The sequence below is a fragment of the Sinocyclocheilus rhinocerous genome, unplaced genomic scaffold (assembly GCF_001515625.1).
Source record: "Sinocyclocheilus rhinocerous isolate Xijiao unplaced genomic scaffold, SAMN03320098_v1.1 scaffold809, whole genome shotgun sequence".
Classification (NCBI taxonomy): Eukaryota; Metazoa; Chordata; class Actinopteri; order Cypriniformes; family Cyprinidae; genus Sinocyclocheilus; species Sinocyclocheilus rhinocerous.
This window is the reverse complement of record NW_015652299.1, coordinates 40557-58151: the sequence shown is the minus strand read 5'-3', so window position 1 is coordinate 58151 and position 17595 is coordinate 40557. Positions and strand designations below refer to the sequence as shown.

The following is a 17595-nucleotide window of genomic DNA, read 5'->3' as shown; positions in this document are numbered from 1 at the left end:
ATATATATTTTTTTTTTTTTTTTTCATGATTCATAATGCCTATGGCAATTTTATTGATTTATTTTTCTTAATAATATACACTACCACTAAAAGGTGGAATCATTGCACATCATTTATTTATTTATTTACTTTTATTTTATTTTTTTAATAATTTTTTTAAAAGGCTAGATTTATTTTATCAAAATTACAGTAAAAACAAAAATATTTGGAAATATCATTACAACAACAGTTTTATATTTTAATATATTTTAATGTAATTTATCCCTGTGATTGAACATTTTCAACACCATTACTCCAGTCTTCAGTTGTCATAAGATTACTCAGAAATCATTCTAAAATGCCAATTTGATGCTCAGTAAACATTTATTATTAATAACAATAATGGAAATTGCTTAATAATTTGGAAGAAACCATGATACATTTTTATTTCAGGATTCTTTGATGAATAGAACAAAACAAAATTTTTTGAAAATAAAATATTTTGTAATATTGGAAATGTATTTACTTTATTTACTTTTGATCAATTTAATCTGTATATGCTGAAAAACAATATTAGGCATCAAAAACTTTTCAAAATTGATAATGCTTGTTAACGATCATGTGACACAGAGTAATGAAATGATGAAAATGATGAAAATTCAGTTTTGATATCTCAAGAATAAATCATATTTTAAAATGAAAATATTAAAACATTAAAATAGAACACAGTTATTATAATTGTAATGACATTACACCGCATCACTGTTTTTACTGTAGTTTTGATCAAATAAACGCAGCCTTGGTGAACATAAAGAGACTTCTTGTCTCTTTATGGAATCTCAGTGATTCCAAACTTTCGACCTCTACTGTAAATAAAACATATAAAATGTAGTTTTGTCTTGCTAGAAGTTCAAAATATGCCAACAGTAATTACAAAGTGTAAACAGACCGACACAAGACTTGAAGACAAGGTCGTGCTCACTGACGTTTTCTCTCTGTCCCTCTCGAAATGTGAACAAGGACACTGTCATAGTTTCGGTTGGGCTGAGGAAAAAAAACAAACACAATCTTTGTCCGTACTTGCCCTAACAGCTGATGACATCATCCTGATACGAGATACCAGGCCACCTGTCAGAGTCAGAGGAAGCGCTGGCCGTTAGGGTCAACACAACTTACGTCGTTAATGATTACAGAAGCCAGCAAAATGACTACACAGAAACGGCCCTGCTTGTTTGCAAAAGAGAGACAGAAACTAGGCATCAGAGACACAAAGATAAGGAAAAAAGGCTCAGCTGGCACCATTACATAAATGCATAAGGGAGTTTTACACAGAATGGTATTCAGCTAAATTATTGATGGCCCCATTCACTAAAAAGCTTTTTATGTGGTAAAGGTCGTGCTCACTAACGTTCTCTCTCAGTCCCTCTCGAAATGTGAACAAGGACACTGTCATAGTTTCGGTTGGGCTGAGGAAAAAAAAAAAAAAACACAATATTTGTCTGTACTTGCCCTAACAGCAGATGACATCATCCCGATACGAGATACCAGGCCACCTGTCAGAGTAAGAGGAAGCGCGGGGCTGTTAGGGTCAACAAAACTTACGTAGTTAATGATTACAAAGGCCAACAAAATGACTACACAGAAACGGCCCTGCTTGTTTGCAAAAGAGAGACAGAAACTAGGCATCAGAGACACAAAGATAAGGAAAAAAGGCTCAGCTGGCACCATTACATAAATGCATAAGGGAGTTTTACACAGAATGGTATTCAGCTAAATTATTGATGGCCCCATTCACTAAAAAGCTTTTTATGTGGTACACAGGAAAGAGTGACAGCTTCCTTTACTATGTGTATTTATGCTGCGTTTGGAGTATGTGTATATTTGTGAGTGGATCTTTCTGCATGTGTGCGCTTGAATGTGTTTAATGTGCTGGTGTGTGCGCAAGGATAGGTTTGTGTACAAAAGGACAACAGCGAGCCAGCTTCTAACAACCTAAACATCTATAAATGGCTTTAACAAACTGAGATGTTTTAACAAATCATGGTCTCCTGTGGATATCAACACAAAAGCGACCAGCATATCTCAGCGGGTGATTTATAACCAATGTAACCAAAAAAAAAAAAAGTGAGTCACGGCAAATGTGAAGTAGATTAGAAATAATGAACAAAACATAATTCATCTTTTATCACACAGATTGCTAGATAAATACACCCATGAGCGATAATTGATCAGAGTTGGCCATTTTTCAATAATGCAGTGATATCCTCCGGCATAAAATCAATAACAGCTGTTAGATGTCTTCATGTGAAAAATATCGAATCAATAAATAATGTGGCAATGGCCATTACTGGTGGGCCATAAGTAATGGATTACACCTGAGACGGCCTTTGTCTGCGGGTTACAGTTGGTGGGAGGTGTAAAGGGGATTGGAGTCAAATTAAAGTGAATCTGAGGAAAGTAAGAGAGAAAGAAAGAAATTCAACGGGGAAAAGAGCATTTTATATAATTTAAGAAAATCAGATGTAGGGTACTGAACAGATTATTACATTATAATCAACCTTAAAGGGATGGTTCACCTAAAAACAAAAATTTGCTGATTTCTTTTCACCCTCAGGCCATACAAGATGTAGATGAGTTTGTTTCTTCATCTGATAAATTTAGCATTACATCACTTGCTCATCAATGATACCTTTGCAGTGAATGGGTGCCGTCAGAATGAAATTCCAAAGAGCTGATAAAAAAACATCACAATAATCCACAAGTAATCCACACAACTCCAGTCCATCGATTAACATCTTCTGAAGCAGTCCTCTAATATAAAAATCCACCAACATATTTGTTTAGAACTTGTAAACAGTGCTTGATGTGTGCATATTTCTCTCCTGATTCAGACAAGACAGCTTTTTCACAGGAAAGAGAAATTGGAAGCAAATTATTTAAGTTACAAACATCTTAATGATGGATTTGTTTATTACAAATAAGATTTTCACTTCAAAGACATTAATTGATGGACTGGAGTCGCGTGGATTCCTTATGGATTATTGTGATGGTTTTATCAGCTGTTTGGACTATCATTCTGACGGCACCCATTCACTGCAGAGGCTCCATTGGCGAGCAAATCCGTAACAATGAAGAAACAAATGTATATTGGATGGCCTGAGGGTGAGTACATTTTTAGCAAATTTTCATTTTTGGGTGAACTATTCCTTTAAGAAAACAAATCTGAACTGTGTCCAAGGTATAGGTAATTAAATACTACCAGAAGCATTGGTCTAAAATATATTTACTCTAGTATAAAATAATAATAATTGCTGTATTTCAGCAAACACACTCAACATGACTGAATCATTTCCCAGAGTAAAGTGTCATGCAATAGTGTGCAATACAACACAAACCCACAGACTCAATGAAATCATTGTCTGGTGCAACTTCATGTCTGTATCCAGTGTGTATTTTGAGTGACAGCTTGGATGTGTTTTGTGTCTGCTGCTGAACCGATGGCCTCAGTGCACCTTGGGCTACACTGTATACTCAGCACATCTTGCAGAAAAAGTATTTCAAGTTCAGCCGAAAGCAGCGCTGGGGGATATGCTAAAGACGGCCATGCATGACAAATCCTCTCCCTGTCCATCATCATCAATGGGCAAAATTTCAGTCTGGAAAAGTTCAAATCCAAAGTGTTCACAAGGAAAATCGAGGAGGTAAGTATAATGATTAAATGGATTACATGGACGAGCGATTTAAATGCTATGCATGAACAAGCATGATGCAAGATTTAAGGTTGTGAATGTTTGCAAAAATCACCTGAAAATAATTCTTCAAAATTTATTTATTTATCGGCATTTATTAATTTGTGGTAATAATCATATACTGTTATGGTAATAACAGTGGTTATATAACTTATAACTGTATTTTTCATTAAGTGATATAATGTTAATATACCAATCTACCAATCACAAAACAAACAAAAAAAACAATAAATATCAACTAAGTAACATAAAAAGTAACAAAACATTTTGTGTTGTGAACATTTCTGATATCAAAAAATGAGAAGAAACAAAACTATTTAAATAAATGTAATCACATAATGTGTCACACAGGGAGTGTTGGAAATGTGCTTTTATTGTTTTCACAGAAAATTATATGGTAATTCATCAAATTAGTCAGTTTAACCTTATTTTATACTGTATATGGTAAGCTAACTTATTTACGTTTTTTTTTTCTGTAAAAAAAAAATAAAAACCCAATTTATTCATTTATTTTAGTGCCATGACAATGCTATGCTTTTTAGACATATACCCTTAAAGTACCATATATTAATTGAAGTATCTTGTAAATACCGTGGTATATTAACTTCTTAATAGACAGAAATAATAGCCATAAAAAATAGACCAAAAAATTAAATAGACCAAAATAATAGCCAGTCCTATTAAAAGACCCATATTTGGGCAATTTGAGAATACTAGTCAATGAATATGTAGAGTTTAGTGAAATAAATAAATAAATAAATAAATAAATAAAACAATAATAATAAATAAATAAATAAATAAATAAGTCATACCTTTGTGGACTACTCACATTTTACCTTTAAATGTGTATATTGTGTACTTGACAATGGTATTGACATTGGGCACTCTTCGCTAAAGCTTCCTGACAACTTAACCTGTGATTAGCTTTCCAAACTCCCAAGGTTCCTGTGACTAACAGTAGCACAACCCCCTGATGGGAGGGCTAATCTACAAAAAACAAAAAGAGAACAGATAATCAATATTTGATGTGAGTTGCTGCTGAAATCCTCAAGCCCCCTCCTGCATCTCTCTGATGAAAGAGTTTTATGAAGATTTCTTAGAGGGAAGTCATGTTGAGAGATTCATCCATTTTTAACGCTTTGTAGAAAAATATGAAATGTCCATCTGGGTGAGTACATTTTTAGCAAATTTTCATTTTTGGGTGAACTATTCCTTTAAGAAAACAAATCTGAACTGTGTCCAAGGTATAGGTAATTAAATACTACCAGAAGCATTGGTCTAAAATATATTTACTCTAGTATAAAATAATAATAATTGCTGTATTTCAGCAAACACACTCAACATGACTGAATCATTTCCCAGAGTAAAGTGTCATGCAATAGTGTGCAATACAACACAAACCCACAGACTCAATGAAATCATTGTCTGGTGCAACTTCATGTCTGTATCCAGTGTGCATTTTGAGTGACAGCTTGGATGTGTTTTGTGTCTGCTGCTGAACCGATGGCCTCAGTGCACCTTGGGCTACACTGTATACTCAGCACATCTTGCAGAAAAAGTATTTCAAGTTCAGCCGAAAGCAGCGCTGGGGGATATGCTAAAGACGGCCATGCATGACAAATCCTCTCCCTGTCCATCATCATCAATGGGCAAAATTTCAGTCTGGAAAAGTTCAAATCCAAAGTGTTCACAAGGAAAATCGAGGAGGTAAGTATAATGATTAAATGGATTACATGGACGAGCGATTTAAATGCTATGCATGAACAAGCATGATGCAAGATTTAAGGTTGTGAATGTTTGCAAAAATCACCTGAAAATAATTCTTCAAAATTTATTTATTTATCGGCATTTATTAATTTGTGGTAATAATCATATACTGTTATGGTAATAACAGTGGTTATATAACTTATAACTGTATTTTTCATTAAGTGATATAATGTTAATATACCAATCTACCAATCACAAAACAAACAAAAAAAACAATAAATATCAACTAAGTAACATAAAAAGTAACAAAACATTTTGTGTTGTGAACATTTCTGATATCAAAAAATGAGAAGAAACAAAACTATTTAAATAAATGTAATCACATAATGTGTCACACAGGGAGTGTTGGAAATGTGCTTTTATTGTTTTCACAGAAAATTATATGGTAATTCATCAAATTAGTCAGTTTAACCTTATTTTATACTGTATATGGTAAGCTAACTTATTTACGTTTTTTTTTTCTGTAAAAAAAAAATAAAAACCCAATTTATTCATTTATTTTAGTGCCATGACAATGCTATGCTTTTTAGACATATACCCTTAAAGTACCATATATTAATTGAAGTATCTTGTAAATACCGTGGTATATTAACTTCTTAATAGACAGAAATAATAGCCATAAAAAATAGACCAAAAAATTAAATAGACCAAAATAATAGCCAGTCCTATTAAAAGACCCATATTTGGGCAATTTGAGAATACTAGTCAATGAATATGTAGAGTTTAGTGAAATAAATAAATAAATAAATAAATAAATAAAACAATAATAATAAATAAATAAATAAATAAATAAGTCATACCTTTGTGGACTACTCACATTTTACCTTTAAATGTGTATATTGTGTACTTGACAATGGTATTGACATTGGGCACTCTTCGCTAAAGCTTCCTGACAACTTAACCTGTGATTAGCTTTCCAAACTCCCAAGGTTCCTGTGACTAACAGTAGCACAACCCCCTGATGGGAGGGCTAATCTACAAAAAACAAAAAGAGAACAGATAATCAATATTTGATGTGAGTTGCTGCTGAAATCCTCAAGCCCCCTCCTGCATCTCTCTGATGAAAGAGTTTTATGAAGATTTCTTAGAGGGAAGTCATGTTGAGAGATTCATCCATTTTTAACGCTTTGTAGAAAAATATGAAATGTCCATCTGGCATCAAACAGCATGGTTTATTATCAGGGTTTAAACAGGCCAGTATTGTGGAAACAGGACAGCTGGGCCGGTGGGCAGCTTTAGTCTCTCCCCCTCATTCGACAGAGCAGATTGATCTATTAACATGTCCGGTTGGGAATTCACACTCCCACTGGAGGGGGTAGTGAGAGAGCCTGGACCACTCACAATTAACACATGCATTTAGTATGCGAACCGGCCAGTGCCATCATCTGTTATCTGGTGCTAGATGAGATCATAGATAATTATAACTGGAAGTACATTGGGGATATGGAAGCCACAGCTACAACTAAGAGGAAAATACTACTTCTTAAAATAAAAATGGCTAAATCATCACCGTTTTATATTGCATTTCCAATATTCTTGATTTTAAATTAGGTTTAGGGCACTTGATTCATTACATAAGGGTTTAGCACTTTTTTCTCAGTCAAGACAGTGTAGTTAACACTAGAAAATATATTTAAATAATATATCAAATATAGCAAATATATATAATATATAACCAGGAACGGGTCATTGCATGGGGTAGCCATGCTGAGATCACAAGATCAGATGATAATTTATCTTTCTAACCCTCCTATTGTCAGACACTTTTGCTTGTGAAATGAACTAACAATGGCTGAACGCAAACCGAACATTTTCTACCATGGCAAGGGTAACCGAAAATTGTTGCTTTTACAGGATGCTGCCTCCACACCACTAGGTGTCAATATAAGTCATAAACGGTTTCCATATCGACCAGTGCAACATAAAATTACTCATATGTATTTTCCATCAGAATAGTTCATGTTCTGGAGCCAGAGCTTGTTCTCGGACAGTTCTTGTCTAGGCCTGTCACGATAGCAACTTTTTGTTCGTAGAAGCATTTTTTAAGTTTGAACTAGCACCTCATGACTACACGTTATGTACGAGAAGCTGCAAAAGACACAGGCGCAAGTGGAATGTACAAAACATGGTGACATTCATTTTTAAGTAAATATAATGGGCAATATATTGCGTCACCAAAAATTATTGAGGTCATGTACATACATTGCGCAATAAGTCGATATATTGATTATTGCGACAGGCCTATTCTTGTTCAGGTGTACTAACCTGTCATAAACCGTTCGCATATTTCTACCAACTTGAGAAACGAACTAATGTCACTGCTACATGTTGCTTATCTGACTATAACGAGTCTAAAAACAACCTTCGCGGGAACCCCCGAAACCTGGAACCCACTTTCATGAGATAGAAATTCATAGAACGGTTCGAGAATTGGCACTGGCCTGGAACCCGCACCTGAATCAAAGCACTATCAGAGCACTAAACTAAAAGAAAATTAAAGAGGGTGATGTATAAATTGTTCAGCGTTTCGGAGGAGAACTCCAAGAGTATGGGGCTGTACTATTTCCGTGACGAAGACCGCAATGGATCTTTCCAATGGCTCTTTGGGAGCGTTCCATTCTCCACACACAACCCATGGAATGCTCACCACATCTCTTGTGCTTCTTTAGTCTCCAGTGCATGTGCTACCCAGCTGGGTAGAGGGACGTCAAGTCCCCCTCCTCCAACTCTTCACCACACACCACATTTTAGAGATTTTCCCATACCCACACACGCACACACACACACACACGTAAAAAACTTAATGCATAGTGGGTCCAGAGCACACCACGTCTAGGTCCAAGATCCAGTTTTCACTTTCCCTACAACAGTACTATAAACCTTCAATGTGACTTTTATTCCAGTCACGGAAGCTTTCCAGAAAGCTGTCAGATTATCTCAGTGAGTCTGGAGGTTGTTATTCCAGGTCGCACATCAAAGAGCAGAGGAAACCCAATCCAAATGACACATCATCTATCATAATGCATGTCCTTCCATCAATAACCTCCCTCGCCAACAAAACCCAACAGTCTGCGGTGCAATGGGTGGATATTGGGACGACATTTTTCTTCATTTAAAGACTCACCAAATCGCTCTGCGGTCATCAAGCGAACGACTGCACAGCAGCGCAGAGCTATTGTAGCCTGCTGATAGCATCTAAGCAGAAACAAGAACATCAAATTTCTAAAAATGCAGAACGAGTGATTTCTCAGAAGTGAAGTGCGGAACCAGGGCGCTGATTGCACAGTTGAAGAGTTAAACATCGAGGCGCTTTTGGCTTTCAATTAAATGAAAAGTATCTGGCTACGAGATGAAGACAAGAACCACAAAACCACAGGTTGAGGAGAGGGAGAACGTCTGAAAAAGTCGAGGGGTGGAATGAGTTACAGTGTTCCCCACAAGACCTCAGAAGTCCAACACTGTATATTGACATGAAGGCCATGAGGTACAAGTACCCGCCAGAGAATCCTTCTACAAAGAACGTTGGCATATGTGTGTTAGCGTATAGCATTTTGAAAGTCAGTGCGGTTGAGGAAAGGAAAATAGCATGGCTAGTTCCTCATACTTCACTGTAAAAGCAGGCCTGAAGTAATTGCCCTGGTTGTCTGAAAGCAACAGGGTGGGTGGGCTCACAAAAGAGGGTCTCGGCTGGGTCTGAAAATCAAAGGTTTTTGAGGAGTAGATTCTTTTCTTTTCCACAAATCAACTAGATTGCAGCAGAACGACACTAAGATAAATCAAACAGCACGCTTCATTTGAAATCCGGCTTTAGGATGCAGGGGTGTCAGTGGGGAAAAAAAAGATGAAATGGTTCTCTGTTGATAAAGGGTGTGAAATTAGTTCAAAGATTTAACTAAGGCTATGGGTAGTTGTGAAGTTCAGGACACTTTCAATGTAAATGCATTGACAATGCTTTTAACGGTTCTCTTCATTAACAGCCATAAAAGCTATAATATAATTACCTGCTGTTTCAAAGATGTATTTAAACTCTAAACCATGTCAGTCCAAACGATGAATTCAAACATCCCCATAGGTCTACCAAGCCATTCTTACAAGGTGAGACAATCCCCTGTGAAAAGAGTCTGCTTTTCGCCTGATACCCTTTGATAAAGAAAGAATGAGTAAATATATAAATAAGACTGGCTGACATATCACAATAGTGTATTACTATTGATCAGAGACCCTGAAGCGAGTGAGAAAAGGGACTCAAAGGGAGATTCAACAACTCAATTAGCTTGGATTGAAATTACTGTCACTCACTGAACCTTGCAAGTGGAGGAGCACCGCTCGAAAGAACTCAAAATCGGGCATAGTCTTGGCAAATCTGCAGCTTAAGGAAAGAACACAAACTTGCTAGCAGCAAAGGATTAAATTTATAATCATTTCCTCTCATAGAACAAACCGTATTCCGGTGGAAATGACTCACATGCCCCAGATGCTTCCACTGGAGCAACAAGACATTGCATTTCTATAGCTCTTTTTAAACACCACAAATTTTGCATATAATAGTGACTCATTTCAAACGTTGCCAACACGCGGCACCCACCTGGAGAATGCAGCAACATCCAGCTTCTGCCAATGCAATCAATGCACATTTGCTATTCAGTGTGGAGAAAATGGAAAATGCACCATTTCTGCTTCTTCTTCTTTTTTTTTTCTTTTTTTGTAAATGTGCAGTTTTGTTCCAGTGCTGAAGTTTCTTTTTTTTTCTTCCTCTCACAAAGGTAAGGAAATAGCCCCCCATTCTCCTTTTTAACCATTCTCTCAAAGCACCAACCCTATGCATGGCCTCTCCCTTCCCCTCCCTTGATCTCTCCACCACTGTCATGCTTTGAAAGGATTGACGGGCTCTCAGACAGAGCTGATTAAAAGCTTTACATTTTTAATGACTGTTTTCTGCTTTCAAAGGTTATGCCAAAGGATTACTGGTCATTAGAGGCGACTTTTCAGGCTCTCTTCCCAATAAGTTGCAGGCATTACAGTTTGCTTGGCACTTAAGTTATTTCATAAGGTCTTACACTGCTTTTCAGTCAAGAGTTGAATTTTCATTTGGAGATTAAAACTGCAAGGGCATTTTTTTAAATAAATGTTAGAAATAAACATTTATATGTACTGAAGAAATTGTCTCTACATATGGCTTTTGGGGATTTTTTTAACCCTTTTCACTTGCCAAAAAAGTAATATGTATATATGGATAATGTCTAATCACTCAATCCAAGCAATAGTGTATCTCTCAACAAGGCACGTTTCAGGTAATGTAGCACAAACATGCTGAATTTCAATACGTGCTGTTATAGTTATGTTCAATTTCCTAACCTTAATTATGAGCAGTAGTGATGCTTGACTTCGCAATATATTTAAAGGGGTCATATGATGCTATTTCAAGTTTTCCTTTCTTTTTGGAGTGTTACAAGCTGTTTGCATGAAGAAGATCTGTAAAGTTGCAAAGACTAAAGTCTCAAATCCAAAGAGATATTCTTTATAATAGTTAAGCCTCGTCCACGCCCTCCTAAAACGCCTCGTTTAAACACGCCCCCACATGTCTACGTCACTGTGTGGGAAGATTTGCATAACACCGCCCAAATGTTTACGCAAAGAAAGAAGGCGTAACTTTGATTATTGCTGTAGTATTGTGGCTGCCGCCATGTCGTGGAGACGCTGTGTGTTTCGTTAAAGTAATATACTACTGTAATATTATTACTTTTGTAATGCGTTACTCCCAACACTGGTGGAGTGTAAGAATGTTTGTAGGGAATGTAAGAATGTTTGTTTAAGTTTTGGAAGGACTCAACTCTTGGGTATGAGATTAGTGAATCTGTTCCCATAACTGTCACATTTGTTTAGTGATATTTATTCTATTTATTTATTCTCTATCTTGAGAGTCAAGTCCCTTTGTGTTTATTTCATGAAGCCCTTTACAACGTCTACACCAAACTCAGTGCAACGCATTTTACGGAGCATTTTACGGAGGACGAGGACTGTTTCCTGGGAGAGTAGCCTACATTGCCGGTGTTCTGACAAATAATGCTGACTCACAGTCCGTAAGTACGTGTTCATATTTAAAGGATTTGCCACTGACGATTCAAATGCAAGTTTTGAGCAGTGTAGAGTAGCGCTTGTTTTTGTCGTTTCTCAGATCACAAATGCAGACATGGTTTTATGTTTACGTGGCGCGATGCAACGCAACGCATAAAAATACAGTATAAGTAATTATAATCAGTAATTATGTCCCCAATGGATGCAACAAATGCCACGTTTATAATGGGTTTTATTGGTTTTGTCTCATCGCGCCGGGACACGGCATCACAGTATGGTAAGGGACGTAACATTTCCGTCAAATGCTTGAGGAATTCGGCCAATCACAACGCACTAGATAGCTGGCCAATCAGAGCACACCTCACTTTTCAGAACGATGAGCATTGTAAAAATGTACGCATTTCAAAAAGGCGGGGCATAGAGAAGAAACAATATATACAGTATGTGGAAAATAATGTTTTGAACCTTAAACCGCATAAACACATTTCATTACACAAAATACACAAAATAATATTATTTTTTAGCAACGTCATATGACCCCTTTAAGAAAGAAACTCCTAAGCATCAAATATACTACTTTAACCTCCTCAGAACCTGCCTGAAAACTAATTTTCCTCCTTCAAAGCCATTATGTGCCTTCATCTTAGTTTGAACACGTAATACTCCTCTGCACAATGAGAATGCTGTAATGTGACCTTAAAGATATCCTCAGAACTGATATGTGGTTTGTGGATCCTCTATCAGGCCTGGCACACATCGTTTTACTGCCAGGTGCAGGAGTATCTCCTGTTTTGCAAGTTCAGAATTCCTCTCCCATCCAGTACAGTGGCTTTACCTGTCTAGCCTGATACGACTCATGAAAAAACACAGAGAAATGTTGATTGCTTGACCTTGCTTTAGTTTCCCACAATGATGAAAGCAAGCATTTAAAAAAAGATAAAAAGGCACTCAATGTTCCTTTTGCAAAAACGGTGCATGAAATGTGGGTCACATTAAATGTTCCAGTAGACTGAAAATTAAAGAGTGAATACACATTTAATGTAATTTTAACGTCAAAAGACAGCCTACTTCTAAGACAATAACATCCTCTTTTTTCCATTTATGCAGTAGTGAATAGTAAGTGAATTTTAACTTTGAGTGTACTGGCATATTGATGACCTCAAGGTTAACAAATATGGACCAAAAAAAAAATATAGCGGAAAATTAAAGAAAGTGAAACTCAGAAAAGTGTATGTATATATTTATGTAAATTCTGTAAATATATGTATTCTGTAAATCCACAGTTATGGCCTAGCCTGCAACCAGTCAACAGGGTGCAGGTTTCACTTTTACTCTACATGATGTTTTGTTTTAATATTTATTTACTGACCCATTTCACACCCCTGTGGGAAATCATTTTCAAGAAGGTGAGACTGGTTCTTCTTGGTGTTTGTGTATTCTGTGATGTGTTGGTCCACACAGCTAGGGATCCTAATGACTTTGACCAAAACACATCATTAATTTTATAGGACTTTTGGTATTAAACACCACAGTCCACTTTCATTGTAAAAAAGCAGCTCAAACATTCTTCTATTATGTTCAACATAAGAAAGAAACTCATACAGGTTTGAAAAATAACAAGTACTAGGTCACTTTTTTTTTTTTTTTTTTTTGGGTGAACTATCCTTTTTAATTGTGCACACAAAAATCATGTTTATCTGTTACGGCTGTTGTTATTATAATCAAGTCAGGCGAAAGCTGTTCAGTTGGCTCCTAAAGCGCCATGTTGCTATGGCACTGTGTATATCAGATTAAGATGGCACGTCCATGGATCCTCTTCTGAACACATTTGCATGGGAAACAAGTTTATGAACGTAATGAACTGCTTCTAACACCACTACAGCTGTTAATGGAGGCAAAAACCATTCTACTTTTGCAAGCCAAAGATATATCCAAAAACAGACATGGCCAAACCCATCCTCACACAAACACACTCTGTTTCAAGTGTGGTCATTATAAATGTTCCTGTTCAACAAATCTGACATCTGGTTTGCTTTCAAATCCTATTATCTAGAGCTGCAAGGTATGTATTTGTACTTGGTGGAATCTGTTCCCATAACTGTCACATTTGTTTAGTGATATTTATTCTATTTATTTATTCTCTATCTTGAGAGTCAAGTCCCTTTGTGTTTATTTCATGAAGCCCTTTACAACGTCTACACCAAACTCAGTTCCTGGAGGGCCACAGTCCTGCTGAGTTTAGCTTTAACCCTAATTAAAAGCATCTGATCCAGCTAATCGAGTCCTTCAGGATTATTTCTAAAATACAGGTACAGTAAGTGCATTGGAGCAATGTTGGAAATAAACTCAGGACCTTCAGGACCTGAGTTTGGCACCCCTGGTTTACACAATCACTGCAAAAATATATTTAAAAAGTAACATTTATGCATGTTCCAAACTGACTGGAATTTAAAGTATGCCCTTTATAAACTCATGCATTCCCTGTGAATTGAACCCATGACCTTGGCTTTGCTAACTACTCAACTCTTTCTGAAACAAATTCTACCCAGAAATTGTCTAAATGTAAACATACTGCACAAGCACAATGACAATTAAGACTCGTTTGCACAAGAAAATCATATCCATAATTCATGCATTTAGTTTGACAATGATCAAAGGTAACCATTTACGCCGCTGTGGGGAAACAAGGATTGAGTTCCAGTTAATAACCCGGTTGTATTCCCAAATCAGGCAACTCTTTCAGTTATCAGCAATGAAATTATTAATTTTCATATTTAGGAAAAGCATCCACACAAATTGCTTGATTTGCTATTGTAATAATATGGCTTTAAAGATGAAATATGCAGGCAGCACAACAAAAACAGTACTGATGAATATGTATGAGCGCTTCCAAGCTGTGCACCCGATTCGCTCAGCCGAAATCAAGTGAACCTTATAGTGACCTACTTAAAAGAATGCCTGATGACAAGGCCATCTTATGCTTTTTCATCTTGCAGTCAAGTGAGGCAGAAAGCCCCACACTGCATCGTATTTTAAACAGGCCTCCTTATCAACACGGTGTGGGCAGTCCTCGGGCGGCACAGGGTTTGGTTGATTAGCCCTGTGAAGGTCAGGGCGACTCTACCCTCCTACTCTGGACCGTACTGCTGCCACCGCTTCTGTTGTTAATGGCGTGTCCCACCCCTACAGCGCGAGACTCGAACGGTCAGACTCTTCTGCTTCCCACCATGCGGCTCACAGCACTCCGCTTGGCCAGTGGACTGTGACAAGTCCGGGGCTCCAAGGTTGTTTGTGCTACAGACCAGCCAAGCCTACAAGGCAAAGGTGACACTTAAACCTGCCACCCAGCCCGACCAGATGGCAGCTGTTTCTTTAATCAACAAAGGTGTCTATAGATGGAACTTGGCTGTTAAGCATTCAGAAGTAACGCAATGCAGGTGTACCAGGAAGTCGGTGTGAGCAAAGGTGAAACGAAGCATCACGACAAGCAGGAACATGACTTTTCTATAACACTCAAAGGCTCACAACCGGTGGCATGCTCTGATCGTACACTTCTCATTAATCATCTCACAAATGACGCATATGTTTCTCAAGAAGTGGGCATAGCAGACAACCCGCAGGGAGCCTGGCCAGTGTGAAATCTTATGAGGTAGCGGTGGAAAGGGCTTTAACCCATAATGGGCGAGTGAGTCAAGACACGCTCATCTGTTGAATAGAGCTGATGAATTTCTACACTGAAGCAGTTTGTGTCAGTTCTAACTTTTCTTGCAGTCATTTCTCAGAGTATGACTCAAATACCCAATCCCGCAATCCCAGGGCCTCTGTTTCTGGGCCGCCAGGGGGAAATGAGACCCACAAAGGTCTTGCTCCTCAACAGGATCACTCAATAGCCACTGAAAACGGTGGATCAATAAACTTATTGTACTTTTTTTTTTACAGACGGTGGCATGTTGTGACAAAAAAAAAAAAAAGACTGCACAAATAGATGGTGGGAATGGCTCCCAAAGCCTCAGAAGAGTTCATGGTGTCCACTGCGCTGGGGTCTACATCAGACAAAAAGGAAAAATGACAAAAACACCTACACTCCGTTCAATATGGGGGATGATTCAGCAATACTTTCTTACCACTACACAATGGTTGGGAAATAACTGGTGAATAATGTAAAAATGTGGTTACTCTAAGAGTCCACAAGACAAACCACCACAAGGCTAACTGGACCAGACAAAAGGTCATGAGATTGTATGGTCATTTGCAATTTAAAGTGTTCTTTACTGTTGGCTGCTTTAAAATCAACATGAAATCAAATCCAAATCCATTTATTTAAAGAATACATTCCTAATGTTATTTATGTAATCTCCTTCAAAATGCAATAACTTGCTCTGCCTCTGAAATGATTTTTATTATTGGCTCTAACAGCTATTTTAACTATTTTTAGGCTATGGTTGTAAATTCTAATTGGACTTGACAATAGTCAATAAAATAACAATAATGACAGCAAAAAATCAATAGATTTTGAAATGTACATTACCATATGAATATGAAATATGAATATTAAATTACTACTCTGTTTTATTGCCAGTTCAAGTGCATAGAAAATTGCACGTTTGATTTTTAGAGTATACGTAGATTTGGAGACAAAAACAACCTGCAGCATTGACGTTATGTGCTATTTGGATATCAGAATGACCTTTCCATGAAACAGTAGACACAAATGCAAGGTTGAGCGGTTTTGCTCTATTTTTTTCAAAGAGCAGCGCTTTCTGATCTCTTTCTGAGATGTTTTAATGCCAGTTGAGTCACCAAAGGCCAGAAAACATCTGCATTAATATTAACATAAGACCTGAGAGCCTGTGTGTGAGGATGCTTTTTACACTCCCTCAAAGTCTGACAACACTCTCACTCGATGACCTTCAAGTTGCAGTCTCCCAAGCTGAGGAGAGGAGAAAGAGAGGGAGAAAGAGAAAGGAAGGAGGGGAGGGCACAGGGCACAAAAAAGAGGGAATGACATGAAGCATGCTCAACATGCTGGGGGGAGGTCTGGGTTGTGGCCTTGCTGAGGGTCTTACATCTGAATTCTGAATTAAGCTTCAGTAGCAAAAACAGTGTTCTGATTCATTTCAGTGATTCAGTTAACACTGTTCTTTTCAATGAATCACTTAAAATATTATTAATTTGTATCGTCCCTCAAAAATGTCCATGAATGCTTCTGAATGACAATTGTCATATGCTAAAATGGTGCATATAAATGGCAATGATTCAATTTCCTTCTTAAATATGGTAATTTATTAAATAAAAAGTGCTTGTTTGGTCTAAAAATTTATTTAAATAATTTCAACCATACTTTGAGATACATATCAAATAGGATATATTTATACACCAAAGATAAATACAAAAATAGGCTTAAAAGTACTTGGCCGAGAAAAACTTTTTAGCTGTATAGCTCAGCTCGAGCATCTAACCGGATGACAAACGACCACAGAGGAAAGTGCAGACATTTAAACAAAGGAAAACAAGAATTAGAGAGACCCCCTCCCTTTCATATCACAAAAAAAAAAAAAAAACATTGGTGTGCAAATACTGTTGGATAATAATTACTAGATAGGGAAAAAAAAGCAGATAACTTGCATTCAGTTGCATTTTTTAATTTACATAAATAAGTAGCAGCAATATAACACTATTACAGACACTTTGTCAGTGCAAAAACAAAACGGCTTCAAAAACTAAACCACACACCAGCGTCCACTGGGATTTGGCAGACTGAAGTATCATATTGCGCAAATGTGGCACTCTGAAAATTGATCCATACAAAAAAAAAAACAAAGCATGCATGAGACCCATTTCAAGCATGCATGAGAAGTATAAGCACACTGTGCTCACGTGTGCACTTATATGTGTGCGGTCCCATGATGCCTGGCTTTGTGCACGATTCATTCTGTGCAGCTCACACGACACGCTGCCTTTGCGTGTGCAATATTGACTTGACAGCAGAGGAAGACGACGAAAGAGAGAGAGAGCGAGATGGAGA

General features: G+C 37.2%; 1 protein-coding gene across 1 annotated transcript in view; it reads right to left on the bottom strand.

Annotated features, from left to right (window-relative positions):
* Nucleotides 1-10401, bottom strand: part of LOC107714521 (nectin-1-like) — a 193300-nt gene extending 182899 nt beyond the window's left edge. The window contains exon 1 of the mRNA XM_016520374.1: nt 10081-10401. Within this exon, the coding sequence (XP_016375860.1) occupies nt 10081-10129 (49 nt within the window). The 5' untranslated portion in view covers nt 10130-10401. The remainder of the gene's footprint in view (nt 1-10080) is intronic.
* Nucleotides 10402-17595: the final 7194 nt, after the last annotated feature.